Source organism: Geotrypetes seraphini, chromosome 19 (assembly GCF_902459505.1).
Source record: "Geotrypetes seraphini chromosome 19, aGeoSer1.1, whole genome shotgun sequence".
In the NCBI taxonomy this organism is placed as follows: domain Eukaryota; kingdom Metazoa; phylum Chordata; class Amphibia; order Gymnophiona; family Dermophiidae; genus Geotrypetes; species Geotrypetes seraphini.
Genome location: NC_047102.1, coordinates 32956237 through 32970789, shown reverse-complemented (window position 1 = coordinate 32970789; position 14553 = coordinate 32956237). Strand labels below are relative to the sequence as shown.

At 41.8% G+C, this 14553-nt stretch overlaps 2 protein-coding genes across 4 annotated transcripts in view; both read left to right on the top strand.

The window, feature by feature from the left end:
* LOC117352133 overlaps window positions 1–14553 on the top strand; it is a 1164809-nt gene that overhangs the window by 536400 nt on the left and 613856 nt on the right. The gene's annotated exons all lie outside the window — the stretch shown is intronic.
* The window catches only part of MUC2 (mucin 2, oligomeric mucus/gel-forming), a 186906-nt gene that overhangs the window by 78132 nt on the left and 94221 nt on the right, over window positions 1–14553 (top strand). For all 3 annotated transcript variants that reach the window (XM_033928255.1, XM_033928256.1, XM_033928257.1), the window contains 5 exons: window positions 1914–2051; window positions 4091–4255; window positions 9174–9268; window positions 10295–10421; window positions 13643–13898. In XM_033928255.1, coding sequence (XP_033784146.1) covers window positions 1914–2051; window positions 4091–4255; window positions 9174–9268; window positions 10295–10421; window positions 13643–13898 — 781 coding nt within the window. The remainder of the gene's footprint in view (window positions 1–1913; window positions 2052–4090; window positions 4256–9173; window positions 9269–10294; window positions 10422–13642; window positions 13899–14553) is intronic.

The following is a 14553-nucleotide window of genomic DNA, read 5'->3' as shown; positions in this document are numbered from 1 at the left end:
TCCCGTATAGAGAAAAAACATTTTGTTTCTTAGTGTGATATTGTGCCCCATAGGATTCCCACATCATCAAAGCATGTAGCTTATTCCTCCAATATTGAGGAGGTTATTCTTGAAGCCAGTGGTTAAGAAGGGCATTTTCAAAAGAACAACCAAGTCAGAATAGGGACATCCATTTCACAGGTATTTCAAGATTTCTTGTTTAAAATACCCGAGATGGACATTCAGCATGAGCAGCCATTTTACAAACCAGAACATCCAAGATATGAACCACAAAAAAAGCAGGAACAAGGATGTGTATCTGGCAGCATGCTTAGAAGACTGGCCACACAGTCATTTCAACAGAGGAAAAGGACAGCCTAGCAGTTAGTACAGTAGACTTTAAACAAAGGGACCCAGGTTCAAATCCTTGTTTAATTCTTTAATTTTGTAATTGTGAGCCCTCCTGAAACAGACAAATACAACTTCAATAGTGTTCAGGATTGTAGGTGTCTTATATATTAGGTCATAATAGATTTATAGATTATTTTTTATTTTTTGGCTTTGTCTTTTCTTTGCTTTCCTATTTTAAATGGTGTTTGTTTGTTTTTGTTTTTTTGTTTCTTATTTTTATATATTTTGTACACCGTGCTGTGGATAAATCGAAGTGAGGTTAAAAGTTTTAATAAGCATAAACATAAGTGTATAGTAAGTAGTTTTCTTCTAGAGGGCTCACAATTTGAAAAAATAAAAAGTTAAAGTGGGATTAAAACCTGAGGTCTTTGGTTTACAGTCCACTGTACTAACCACTAAGTTACTCCTCAGCCTTGTTTCTTACTTTGCTAAGAATATGTTTGTTTAACTTATAAATATGAATACGTTATTGCAGAAAAATCACATACAATGGATAAGTGAAAAAGAATATGGACTCCTGTATCAAAATTTTGTACCACATCATAATTACATTTTCCAAAGATTTTATTATTTGTGACCTCGATGTAGAACCTCCTATACTAGAGGCGACATGAACCGCTGAGCCACAGAGAAAGACTTTCCTACAAAAGAATCAATGGGTTATAACTTAAGGTTTAGTTTAGTTTAGTTTATTGCAATGGAAACAACTTTTGTTTTGAAGTTCCCTTGCGGATGTCCCATTAAATAGTAAAAGAATAAACACTTTGGGCCAGATTCTGTATAGGGTTCAAATATTTTGCACTGCTAGGTACCCTAATGAAAAACACCTAATAACGCCTAAATTTGGAATCTACACTCAACTTTTTTTCAAATAGCTTAATTGGCGTGGTAATTGACCACGTTAGTTTTCAGCCAATCAAAAAGTCTTTGTATCGATCTTACTTCCTCAGTTTTATTTTTATTTTTTATTTAGTTTTATTTCTACAAATTGTATTTCATACTATTGTAAACCAACCAGATAGTTGTGATGGTCAGTATATCAAAATTTTAATAAACTTGAAACTTGAACTTGAACTTCAATTAAGAGTTTAGTGCCGAACTCTTAGAACGTCTAGCAACACCTAAGTGGAGGCGTCCTCCAACACCTACCTGAAAAGTAGGCATGTTAGGGGTGGAGAATAGGCATGGTTGCATTAGTGCCAAATTGGGCAGGTTTTTAGACTTGTTTATGTTTTGATTATGAACCCCTTGTTCCATATTTTTCCAACGGAATGAAAAAAGTGCAAAATCACTGGACTATGTGTATAGCCCTCGATGGAGACTGCCACAACTGTGTTGGCTGAGCTATTTTAGAATTAGTTAACATACTTTTCAATAGACGTTGAAGGTGAGTTACATTCAGGTAAAGCAGGTATTTTTCCTGTGCCTGGAGGGCTTATAATCTAAGTTACAGTGAATGAAATTCAAAGCCATTTCATAAACAAGAAATACAAGTTATCTTTCTTTTTCTTTTGTGATTTCAGCAAGTTTTTCCATCCTGCAACCAAGTTCTTTCCACATCATTGTGCAAACCTCCTTTGATCTCCAGATGCAAATCCAGCTGGCTCCAATTATGCAGCTTTATCTCACTATGGAGCGATCTGCTCGTAATACTCTTCAAGGTGGGGTTTGCGCCTTATTCCATAATCAGTATGGGTTGACTGTTCTTGCTTTCTCCAACAGAGAAACCAGGCAGGCTATACTTTTGATCTGAGGCAAAATGGTTAAGTGGGCCATACTTGAGAAACAAGACAGAGCACTAAGGCAGGCTCCGGCTCTTTTTCATGGAGGAATAAAAAAGTCCAAACAACTTGTAGATCATAGTTCTGATAGGAGGTAAAGTGATTGACCTGCCTACTCTTTGGGGATGTCACTTACAAAAGTCTAGCAAACTATGCTTCATATATGAACAATTTATTGAAAAAAGTAGGCCATCTTTTCAATTTGAGCACAGTAACCAATTTCCACATTTTGCATATGATGTGATAGGAATTATACCATAAATCTCCATTGAATTGAAATATACTGTATGATATTCAAGCTGGCAATGATCTTAAGAACATAAGAATAGCCTTACTGGGTCTGACCAATGGTCCACCTAATCCAACATTCGATCTCCACAGTGACCAATCCAGGTTACAAATACATGGCAAGTAAACCATTTTAATGGACACCAGCATTGAATTTCTGTGTTTCTGGAGCCAGCTAACACATAGCTGGTTAAGTGCCATATTCAGCATCTAACCAGCTATGGGTTCCTGAATAAAGATAAGACTGACTTTTATGCGGTCCTATTTATGTGGTTAGTGGGGCCACTTAAGTGCTGAATATCTGCAAGTAACTGGCCAGGTGTCGACTCTGCTATTTTTGTAGCATGAACTATGTGCCACTGTGCACTCAGATGGCTGCCTGATTAACCTAGCACAGCCTTTGTCTGTCCGAAGTTAATCAAACAATTGTCTTAGTGTCACTGCTACATATCAGTGTTGCCCAGTTAACTCCCAGCCTTGTGCCAGTCCTGCCCATATAGTGCCCAGCAGTCACAGATGATAGTCGGCAGCATTATCCAGTTCAATTCTGCTGAAAACCAGCTTGGTCACACTGGTTAATCTGATAGGAGCCTCTCCTACCCAGTTAACTTGTGCTAAGTATCACTCCCATAATTTTCAGTTGAGTGTTAATTAGCCACCAAACCCCTGAGATTCAAAAGCTAGGGGCCTCTGGAGATGGGATTTCAAATCTGGAATGCTGGGTCCCTGCAGTCTTAACAACCCCCACACCTGGAAGCTTTTATTTATTTATTTATTTGTTTATAAAATCTTACAGCCTGCACTATCTAAAATCATAGGTGAGTCACAATAAAAATATTCATATAGAGATCTATGTGAGGCTCTCTAGTCCATGCAAAAAAAAAGTCCACCAGAAACGTTCCAGAGAAACACAACCAGGCAGGAGACAAAAAAAACAGTGGAACTAATGATCTCGACAACACCTTTATTTAAACAGGGTGCCAAACAGTACCAGATTATGACATAGACCCAACACAGGCCGTGTTTCTGTTGTCGAAACAACCTTCTTCTGGGGTTCTAAGCAATAAACAATACTGCCATAAAATACAAATACGAGAGATGCGAAACAGCACCATAAAATACTGTGCACTTGCCAGACGAGCTCAGTCTTCTATTCGACAGCCTCATAAGTCTTGGGGTAGGGCTTCCTTGTCTTAAATCTTGGCATTTGGGACTGAACTACCATACCATTCCATATATTTTATTTTATACCACAAGTTTTAACAAGGATTCAATGCGGTCAAACGAGATCAATAAATCGGAACTAGAGATCCTCAAATTTAATAGTTACTTAAACTTAATTTTCACTTCCAACCACTGAAGTTAAAGTATTGTAAACTGTGTATTTCATTACTTATTAATGGGGACATTAAAGAATCTGCATTAAAAATGTGTACTCTTCTAACATCAGGCACAGAGTGAAAAGTCTGAAGACAATATAAAATAACCAGATGTCCTCAAAAAACAACCAAATCAGTTCTGAGTTTACTGATCTTGTTTGACCATTGATTTCTCTCTTATTTAGAATGAATAATAAAAACAGGATTCAAATGATAGCACTTATTCCCTCTCCCTACCTTTCCAATTAACAGGTCTTTGTGGAAATTTCAATGCCAAGGAGGGAGATGATTTCCAGAGTGCTGGGGGTCTAGTGGAAGCAATGGCAGCTGCATTCGCCAACACCTGGAAAGCGCAAGCCAGTTGCCATGATAAGACCGACTTGTTGGCGGATCCCTGTAGTCTCAGCATTGAGAGTGGTAAGGATGCTCACATAAGTCTTCCCAGTGGCGTAGGGAGAGTAGGAGGTGCCCTTGGCAGTGGTATCCCCGCATCCTCCTCTCCATCCCCCTGCTCTTTCCACACCAACCCTCCCACACTCCTTTCGCACCCCCATGCCACACTCACACCCTCTCTTCCCACTCCTTTTAGCTCTTTAGATCTTCAGCAGTGCAATCAGCTTTTCCAGCCAGCTGCTAACGCTGGTGCTGGCTTTCCCTCGGTCATCACTTCCTGGCCCCATGACCCGGAAGTGATTTCAGAGAGAGTCAGGCTGGCACAAGATATGGGGGGCGGGGAAGGGAGGGCACAAGCATGGCATGAGGTGGCAGAGAGGGGCCAGCGCCTCACCAAGACGGCACCTGGGTTGGTCTGCCTTCTCCTGCCCCCCCTTACCACACCACTGGGTCTTCCCTAAAGTGACTTCATAGGTCACACCTTCATTGTACCAGAACTAAATGTGAGGTGCAGAAGTTACAATATAATATGGGCTGTCGGATGGCCCTTTCTGACTTTGCTGGGAATAGCACTTTGGAGGCCCAGAAACCTTCAAGGAGTATTAGATTAACATAAGAAACGCCTCCACCGGATCAGACCGAGGTCCATCCAGTCCGGTGCTCCGCACACGCGGCGGCCCATTTAGGTACTCTTTTTTTGGAGACCCGACTTTACCGTATCCCTCAATATGATATGCAAGAAGGTGTGCATCCAACTTGCGCTTGAATCCCAGTACAGTAGTCTCTGCCACAACCTCCTCCGGGAGTGCATTCCAAGCACCCACCACTCGCTGTGTGAAGCAGAACTTCCTGACATTTGTCCTGAACCTGCTGCCACACAGTTTCAGGCTATGACCTCTTGTCCGTGTCACCTCTGAATATGTTAGCAATGCTGCTTCCTGGTCTATTTTATCAAATCCTTTTAATATTTTAAAAGTCTCTATCAAATCCCCTCTCATTCTTCTCTTCTCGAGGGTAAACAGTCCCAGTTTCCTGAGTCGTTCTTTGTAGCTCAAATGCTCCATCCCTTTGACAAGTTTCGTGGCTCGCCTCTGCACTTTCTCCAACAGAGTTATATCCCTCTTGAGGTATGGAGATCAGTGTTGGACACAATATTCTAAGTGCGGTCTGACCATTGTTCTATAAAGTGGCATTATGACATCTTCTGATCTACTCGTGATCCCTTTCTTAATTATGCCTAACATCCTGTTTGCTTTCTTCGCCGCCGCCGCACATTGTACCGATGGCTTTAGGGTACTGTCAATCAGTACCCCCAGATCCCTTTCCTGTTCGCATTTTGCTAATGTCACCCCCAACATCTTATACTCGTGTTCTTTGTTTTTCTTTCCCAGATGCATCACCTTGCATTTGTTTATGTTAAAGTTCATCTGCCAATTTGTCGCCCACGTTTCCAGCTGGTTCAGATCTTTCTGGAGGTCCTCGCAGTCCCTTTGAGAGCCAACCGCTCGATATAGTTTTGTATCATCTGCAAACTTTACTATATTGCATGTTATTTCTTCTTCTAGGTCGTTTATAAAAATGTTGAACAAGATAGGCCCAAGAACCGAGCCCTGGGGCACAGCGCTGGTCACTTTCTCCCAGTCCGAGAATTTCCCATTTATGCTTACCTCTGCCTTCTGTTTTCTAGCCATTTGCCTATCCATCTGTGCACTTCACCCCCTATTCCATGTCTTATTAGTTTCTTCATAAGCCTTGCATGTGGGACCTTGTCAAACGCTTTCTGGAAGTCCAAGTAAATTATATCCACTGGATCTCCACTGTCCATTTGTTTGTTCACTATCTCAAAGAATTGTAGTAAATTTGTCAAACATGACTTCCCTTTTCTGAAGCCGTGTTGACTAGCCCTTATTAGATTGTGATCCTCCAAGTGCTGTACAATATTATCTTTTATTAGTGTTTCAATTATCTTCCCTTGAACCGATGTGAGGCTCACAGGTCGGTAGTTTCCTGGATCCCCTCTTGATCCTTTTTTGAAAATTGGGATGACATTTGCTATCCTCCAGTCTTCTGGTATTTGCCCAGTTCTAATAGACATGTTAGCTACGGATTGTAATAATTCGCCAATTTCCACCTTAAGTTCCTTTAATATTCTTGGGTGAATTCCATCCGGTCCAGGGGATTTGTCGCTTTTTAGTTTGTCAATCTGAAAGTATATCATATCCAACGTCACATTTACTGTTGTGAGGCTTTCCTCTATGCCCCCGGTGAATATCTTCCCTGTGGTTGGCACTGTTGACATGTCCTCATTTGTGAAGACTGAGGCAAAGAATGAATTTAACCTATCGGCAACCTGTTTGTCCTCTTTAATTGACCCTTTCCTTCCCTGGTCGTCGAGAGGGCGCACTGCCTCTCTTGCTGGTTTCTTTCCTTTTATATATCTAAAAAAAGGCTTGAAGTTTTTGGCTTCTTGCACTATCTTTTCCTCATAGACTTTTTTGGCGTCTCTAACCACTTTTATGACACATTTTTTGGTCGATTTTGTGACAGTTCCAGGCTTCCGTCGTTTTTTCTCGTTTCCATTTTTTAAACGAGTACCTCTTCTCCCTCACTGCATCTTTCACCTCTTTGGATAACCAAGCTGGTTCTCCTTTGTTCTTTTTTCACCTTCCTTTGTATATCTTTGGTATGTGAAGATTCTGTGCTTCTGTGATGGTGTTTTTCAGTAGAGACCATGCTTGATCAACTGTTTGGATGTCCGCTTTGCCCTTTTTGAGACGCTTTCTAACCATAGTTCTCATGCTGTCGTAATTTCCTCTTTTGAAGTTAAAGGTCGTGGTTCCAGTCTTAATTGGTTTCTCCTTTCCGATGTCAATGGTAAAATTGATCATATTGTGATCACTTGTCCCTAGCGGGGCCGTAACTTCTAGATCTGCTGCCCTTCCAGCAATGCCATTTATGACCAAGTCCAGGATTGCATTTCCTCTTGTCGGTTCTCCTACCATTTATATTTAGTAAATGCTTAACCTGGGCGGAAGGGGGATTGAGAGGACATGAAATATCTCTGAGTGCAATCTACAACTCAATCCTTTTTCAGTTCTGAGGAGTTTTTTCAGACAGGCTGCATCGGGTATTTCAGATACTAGCAGGGCTTTTTGGATGGGGTACTGAGTACCGGCACCTGCTTGATAAAAATGACCCATGGTCCCCAAATATTGGTAAAAGAGCTCAGGTTCTACACACTCAGTGCTGCTTTTTCATGGATTCTGTTGCTGTTTGCAGGGGTCTAAAGAATGGCCTGGTATTTGAGTACTGACACCTTTTGTGCCAGACAAAATGCACTGCATAATGGAAACATAAAAGCTTTTTTTTCTGATTAAGCCACTGCTTCCCTAGATGCAATATATGCCTGTACGAGTGGATGGCAATAAGGTGGAATTGCTTGTGGTTTGTAGGTATTCATTTAAGGCTTATACTTGATACTGTTTTGATATGTAGACAATGTAGTTTTTGAACAGCAAAATGCTTTTAGTTCAGTAATATGCAAATAAATAAAGGAAATAAATATACAATCACTTTTTTCTTCTAGATACCCCCACTTTTTTCAAGGCTTCATGGTCCATGCCTACCCTTACCTCTCCCCATGAGAAATACAGTCCTCAGTTATTGCAACATCACCATTTGGGGGGGGGGTTATGTTGCTGTTATTTATATCTAAAGGTTACAAAACTAAAAACAAAATCATAAAACTGTAGATGTAAGACTAGAAAAATATGTCAATTATCTCTTGTGGAAGGAGGAAAGCCTCAGATCATGTGTCCATTTTCACATGCCAGCCCACTGGCCATTTAGCTAATGTGAACAACAATTTCAATCACTGGCCATCCTCCACCACTCTTAGTTAATGTGCAAAAATCATGCTGTGCAAACTTTCATTCATAAGTGGTTTTTACACTTTTGATATTATTTATATATTATCAATGCAAGTTTGCACAGCATGATTTTTACACATTAACTAAGAGTGGTGGAGGATGTCCAGTGATTGAAATTGTTGTCCACATTAGCTAAATGGCCAGTGGGCTGGCATGTGAAAATGGACACATGATTGGAGGCTTTCCTCCTTCCACAAGAGATAATTGACATATTTTTCTAGTCTTACATCTACAGTTTTATGATTTTGTTTTTAGTTTTGTAACCTTTAGCTGTTAATTTTTTGATTCTTGTTTTTGGGCTTTTATTTATAAACCACTTATATCCTAAGTGGTTTACATTCAGGTACTTTATCATATTTCCCTATCTGTCCTGGTGGGCTCAAACTCTATGTAGTGTACCTGGGGCAATGAGGGAATTAAGTGACTGCACAGGATGTGGAGGGATTTGAACCCACAACCTCAGGGTGCTAAGGCTGCAGATTTAACCACTGTGCCACACACTCCCAGCACAAGTCTTTGCTTCTCCATTGTGTCTCTTGTAGCTTAGTGGAAGTAAGCTTGCAACAGAGGAGCCAACTTTTCAAAGTAATAAGTGGTGCTAAAATAATTGCAAACTATTCTCCCTGAACATAATGCAGTCTTGGGTGTCAGCAAGACATGAGTGGTGATCTAAAGAGTTTAGTGGTTGTGCAGAGGAAATAATTCAAGTGTTCTCTCTAGTTCTTTTTCAATCATTTTATTTCATGATCCAAAGAAGCCTCTTTATCAATAGTACCAGCAGAAGGGAACTGCACTTCGGCAGGATTGAAGAGGTGTCTAACTTACTCTCCGATGCTACTAAGTTGAGTTTATAAGAAAGATTGAACCTTCTGTTTTAAAACTTTACTTAATAATATGCAGATTAGTTGATTTTCATGACCTTTGGATTTCTCCTTGCTTTTCTTTTCTGTTTTTCAACATCACTGGAACAAGGCAGACAAATGAGTAAGCGCTTTCTCCTTCTGCTCTTACAGAAACTTATGCTGAGCACTGGTGCTCCTGGCTCAAAAAGCCTGAAACTCCTTTTGCCAAATGTCAGTCAACCATTGATCCAAGCGAGTATTACAAGGTATGAATTAGCGCTCTCCATACAGTCTGTTGTGTTTTGTGTCTGTCAACCTGCAGAGTTCCCCTTTTAGAACATGGAACTGGTGTGAACATCATAGACTAGATTTTGTACATGGCAGCCAGTTTTGGGCACTAAAAAAATGAATGCTGAGCGCTATTTTATAAACAGTGCTCTGAATTGGGCACTGTTTATAGTGCCAGGATCTACGACCAATGATGGGCACAAGGATTTATGCAACTGAAACCTGGTGTAAATCCTCATGCGTAAATTAGGCACGGATTCCCTGAATTCTGTAACAGTGCAGGCGACTGTAGTGAGTGCACCTGACCTGTCCATACTCCTTCCGTGGCCACACCCCTTTTCCAGTTGCATGCTAAAAGATTTGTGCATGCATCTTCATAGACTAGCACCTAGCAAAACGCTCACATAAATCCAAATTGCTGCTAATAACCATTTCCCACGAAAATATGAAAGTGTGGAAATGTTTTGAAGAACCCTCATAGAATTGTGCCCAGTGGTGCCTCAATCAACGTAGGCAGTGGTGTATTAAACCCGGGTTTTCTTGGCCTAAAATACCAGCGCCCAGGTGAATCCACACCCAAACTTCGCCCCTAATAATACTTACAGTAGGTGCCTTTTCTAGAATCAGGGTCTAAGTACTTTCTAATGAGTTTCACAGAGGTGAGTGAGGTCTTTCACAGGGTGCAAACACAACAGTAACCATAAATATTGCTTTGTCTGATTCAGCCAGAATCTCTGAGGTATGTCTCTTATGTTGATTGCATAATGTTCTCTGTAGCTAGTGAGGTACAGGCTCTTGGGGCTTGGGTGAATTGATGGTGGAAGTTTGCTTCTTTCCTTTTGTAGCATTCACTATGGATGGTTTGTGCCCTGAAACATTTTATAAACAGTTCAGCATAAACTGCCTGCTCTTCCAGGGTTTTACCCCCTCAGACCTATTGGTCTCTTCTCTTCTCTCCTATCCTGTCTGTTCTCAGCACTGTTATTTTCCCTTCCTTTTCTTAGAGATGTAAATATGATACCTGCAGCTGCAGGAACAGTGAAGACTGCATGTGTGCTGCCCTCTCCAGCTACGCTCGGGCCTGCGCCGCCAAAGGCATCCTGCTATGGAACTGGAGGAAAGACGTCTGCAGTAAGTAGAAAAGAAGCAGGATTTAGGTAGATTAGGCATGGGGTGGCTATAAACTCCCTGCCCAGGCTGAAGAACTTACCCCATTGTATGTATGGAGAGGTAACTCATACAGTAGATAGTAATTTGAGAGTGTGAGTTCTTTAAGAACAGCAGAACACCACCTCCATGTTAACACAAACACCCAACATGGAAATCAGCAGCAGGTGTGTGTCAGCTGAATAACATAATAAAAATATATATTCCACAATTAACATAATTTTTATTATACTTTCCAGTTGCCACAAAATTAGAATCTAATTATTTTTCAACACATTTTGCCCAGTTGAGAGTCTCTCTCTCTCTCTCTCTCTCTCTCTGCTTGTCCCTCTGTGCACATAACGTTTGTAGTTTCGAAAGTGCATTTGCTTTTGAAACTAAAACATCAGTGAGGGAGGAAATGGTTCACATGCATTGGAGAGAAACACCAGTGAAAGCAGAAGCTGTGTGTGCGGGCAGTGGCAGTTCTTGTTCCTCGAGGAGGCTAGACCCACAGAGCATGATGAGAAATTGAATAAATGGCATCCTTACCCCCTCCCCCTTGACTAAAAATATGGCCAGACCTCTGTTGGTACAAGCACAAGAGCTGGCAGAAGTTCCCACCCACCTAGTGGAGGCCAGGCCCATGGTATCCTAATGCCTGAATAGCAGGCAGAGATTTCCACCCTCACAAATGAACAGGAAGAACGCAAGAAGAGGTGATATTGATCTGCAAGTGCTCACACAGGTAGAAGGCGAAAGCAGATCAAATGTATCAAGAAGGGTGCCGGGTTTGGCCGGCTTTTGGTTTGTTAAAAAATCACACACTTCTCGATACATTTGATCTGCTTCATGCCTTCTGCCAACTACAACAAAGGCCAAACTCCAGCAGAATGATGATGACTGAGTAGTTTGCGACTCTTCCACCAGCTGAAGATGTGAACATAACCACAGTGATGCAAGAGCCAGCTAGAAATGAGAGGCCTAGAGGTGTGGGCTACACGATTTTACTACTAACTCATGCTGTTTTAGCAGCAGATCCCATTTTGTGTAATGAGACCTAGTAACAGTAAAATAATACATCTTAATGGTAGCCCATATTGATAATTTCCCACCTAAATGTCAAAACAAGAGGATGGGTGAGAGTTGGGAAGAAAGGGAGAGTGAAGAGAAAGAAAGGGGATGACACCCCCATACCCTATCAAGATATTCACACACACTCCAGTCAGTTACTGCTTATGAAATACCACACAGCCACATCCTTTCTATGTACTCACAACCTAGCCACATGCATCCATCATCTGGACCCTTCACCCACCATATCTCCTATCGACACAAAATCCAGTCTTGTAAATGCTAACTCCGTCCATCCACTCAGTGAAACAGCTTTGCACAATGCATAGCATATGCACTTTTCAATTTGTTATTTATAAAATAATGCAACAGCAAGAATTGCTAAAACTAGTAAAGTATAAAGGCAAATAAGAAATATTAATTACGCTAATAGTTCAGCACAAGGTCAACATGAAAGAAATGTACTGAGAAGCGATGACAGGTGTGACAACCTTGAGGGCAGAAAACACTTCCATGGCCATACTGATTATATACACAGTCTAGGCTTTTGGCTCTTGACCTACTTCCAAAGAACTACCTGGTACATTCTTGTTTCAAGATATCCTCGTTGAATATTTATAAGATGAATTTGTATAACTGGCCTCTGTGGTGTGCACTACCTATGTTAAATATATTCATTGGGATATCCTGAAAAGCAACCTGATCATTTAAGAACCCCTGGTCTAGGTTACTTCTCGTAGATGCGACTTTGAGTTACTTGGTTTTCCTATTAATATTTATATTGTATTTTGCAATCATGTATCTCATGATTTGCTTTGTAAATTAAAGGGTTCTTTTACCAATGGATTTATTGTATTCCTATAGGCTGCATGACTTTTAGGTCCTGATTCTGCAAAGTGCGTCCCGATTTTAGGCAGCTGTAGGCGTCCTACAGCTGTCTAATCAGCCAATCGGGATGCACGTTTTTTTTTAAAAAATGCTCCCCAGGCAGGCTGCCTATATTGAAGCCGCCTCCGTGAGCCTAGGGAGGCCCGCAAGACGCCTAAGCTGCCTATATTGAAGCCCCCCCCCCCCCCCCCCGACACTCTTGATCGACGGTAGGAGGGTGCCCAACCCCTCCTGCCGAACCGCAGCACCCCCCCGAAACTCCCGATCAACGGCAGGAGGGTGCCCAACCCCTCCTGCCAGAAAGCCGCACCCCTTCCGGACCCCCCACACTAACGACACCCCCCGCGCTACCACCCCCCTAACCTCCCCTCCAACTAACCTTCCCCCCCCCATTAACCTCTAAAGTGTTGGATGGCCCAACCCCCTCTAAGTCTAAGTCCTGATTGGCCCAGGCTCTAGAAGCCTGGACCAATCAGGCCTTAGGATTATCGGGTCTGCCCATCCCCACTAAGCCTAAGGAGTTGTAGTGGGAATCGAACCCAAATATTCATTTTGGATGTACTAAAAATCTGACTGGCTGGGGTCCCCCAGGATGATTTTGGGAATCACTGGTTTGCTATATAGTTTAATATAAAGCAGGGATGCAGGAGCTGAGTATCACTGAAAGAGATAGTTTTCAGGATGTCCCTAATGAATATGCATGAAGTATATTTGCATACAATAGAGGCAGTATCCATGCAGATCTCATGCATTTTCTTTAGGGAAATCCTGAAAACATGACCTGTTTGAGGCATTCAAGGCCTGAACTACTGCTTCTTGAAAATGCTTCCACAGCTTTTCAGTGATTTTGGTTACTCTGGCCTGTTAGTTGGACTGAGCTTTGTTTTATCCCAGACCTGCCATCTGTTAACTTATACGCTACAGTGACCCCTGATGCAGGTGTTCCTCAGACGCCGAAACAGTGCTATGTCGGGTCCACAGCTTCTGCTTGTGTCCTTTTTTGAAATAAACAAGTTGGTTTTACATCAGTGATCTTCAGTGGAGTGTTCATTGTCCTTTCCCACTTCCTTTTGTACTGTTTTATACCTGTGGGTTCTCTGTCCTGTTGGACTTTTTGGTGTTTACAGAGAATAAAGTGCCATGGCAACAGGTTTACTCTGGATCTCATTCCTAATCCTACAAGATTGAAATTAATCCTTTGACTCCAATATCAATTTTGCTTGTTCTGTTCTACTTTCCACCAGATAAAGGCCTGAACTCTTGCCCTGCCTCCCAGATCTTTTTGTATAACATTACCGCATGCCAGCCAACATGCCGCTCTCTCAGTGACACTGACAAGGCCTGCTCGGCAAAGTTCATCCCTGTAGATGGCTGTGGTTGTCCCGAAGGCACCTACATAAATGAGAAGAATAAGTGTGTGCCGGAGTCAGATTGCTCATGCTATTTCAAGAGCTCATATCTGAACCCTGGAGATGTTGTCTACAAACAGGATGAGCGCTGGTATGTCAAGACTCAACATTCTTATTTAGTCTTATTGTAAAAAATATGTGAGCTTCCAAGAGGAGTTTCAAATTGGCAATAGAATTCCTATGAGCTTCGGAGCTGTTACCGTCACTGCCAGCACTAAAAAATGTGCTACGGTTTTGTAAAAAGGAGGTACATATGATAGACTAAAACACACATTTTATAAATAGAGCAGGCTATTTGTATTTTGTCGTTCTGGTATTTTTCTAATTGCTTAATATATTTTGCTGAGTCATGAAAGGAGGTATAGAAAGTCAAATTTACATGAACATAAACATAGGGTTGTGCATTCATTTTAAATGGAATGAGGAATCTCAGTTATATTTCTCATTTCATGTCATTTTTCCCCAAAAATGACTAGAAAAACTGAATTTTTTTTTCCTGTGATGGAAACAGTGAATTTTCTTTGGAAAGAGAGATCCCCGGAGCGAGTAGCGGGGGGGTGGACACAAGGTGGTGGTGGAGCTCCGGGGAGACCAGGGCAGGACGGGAAGCAAAGGAGCTAGGCTGGGATAGGTGGAGGGGAGGGGCAGCAGGAGATTTTGAACTGTTAGACTCTCCTGGCGCAGCCATTCTCTTGCGGGGCGCCAGGGAGATCGACATCATGGGCACCCCAGTGAGGCCTCCCCAG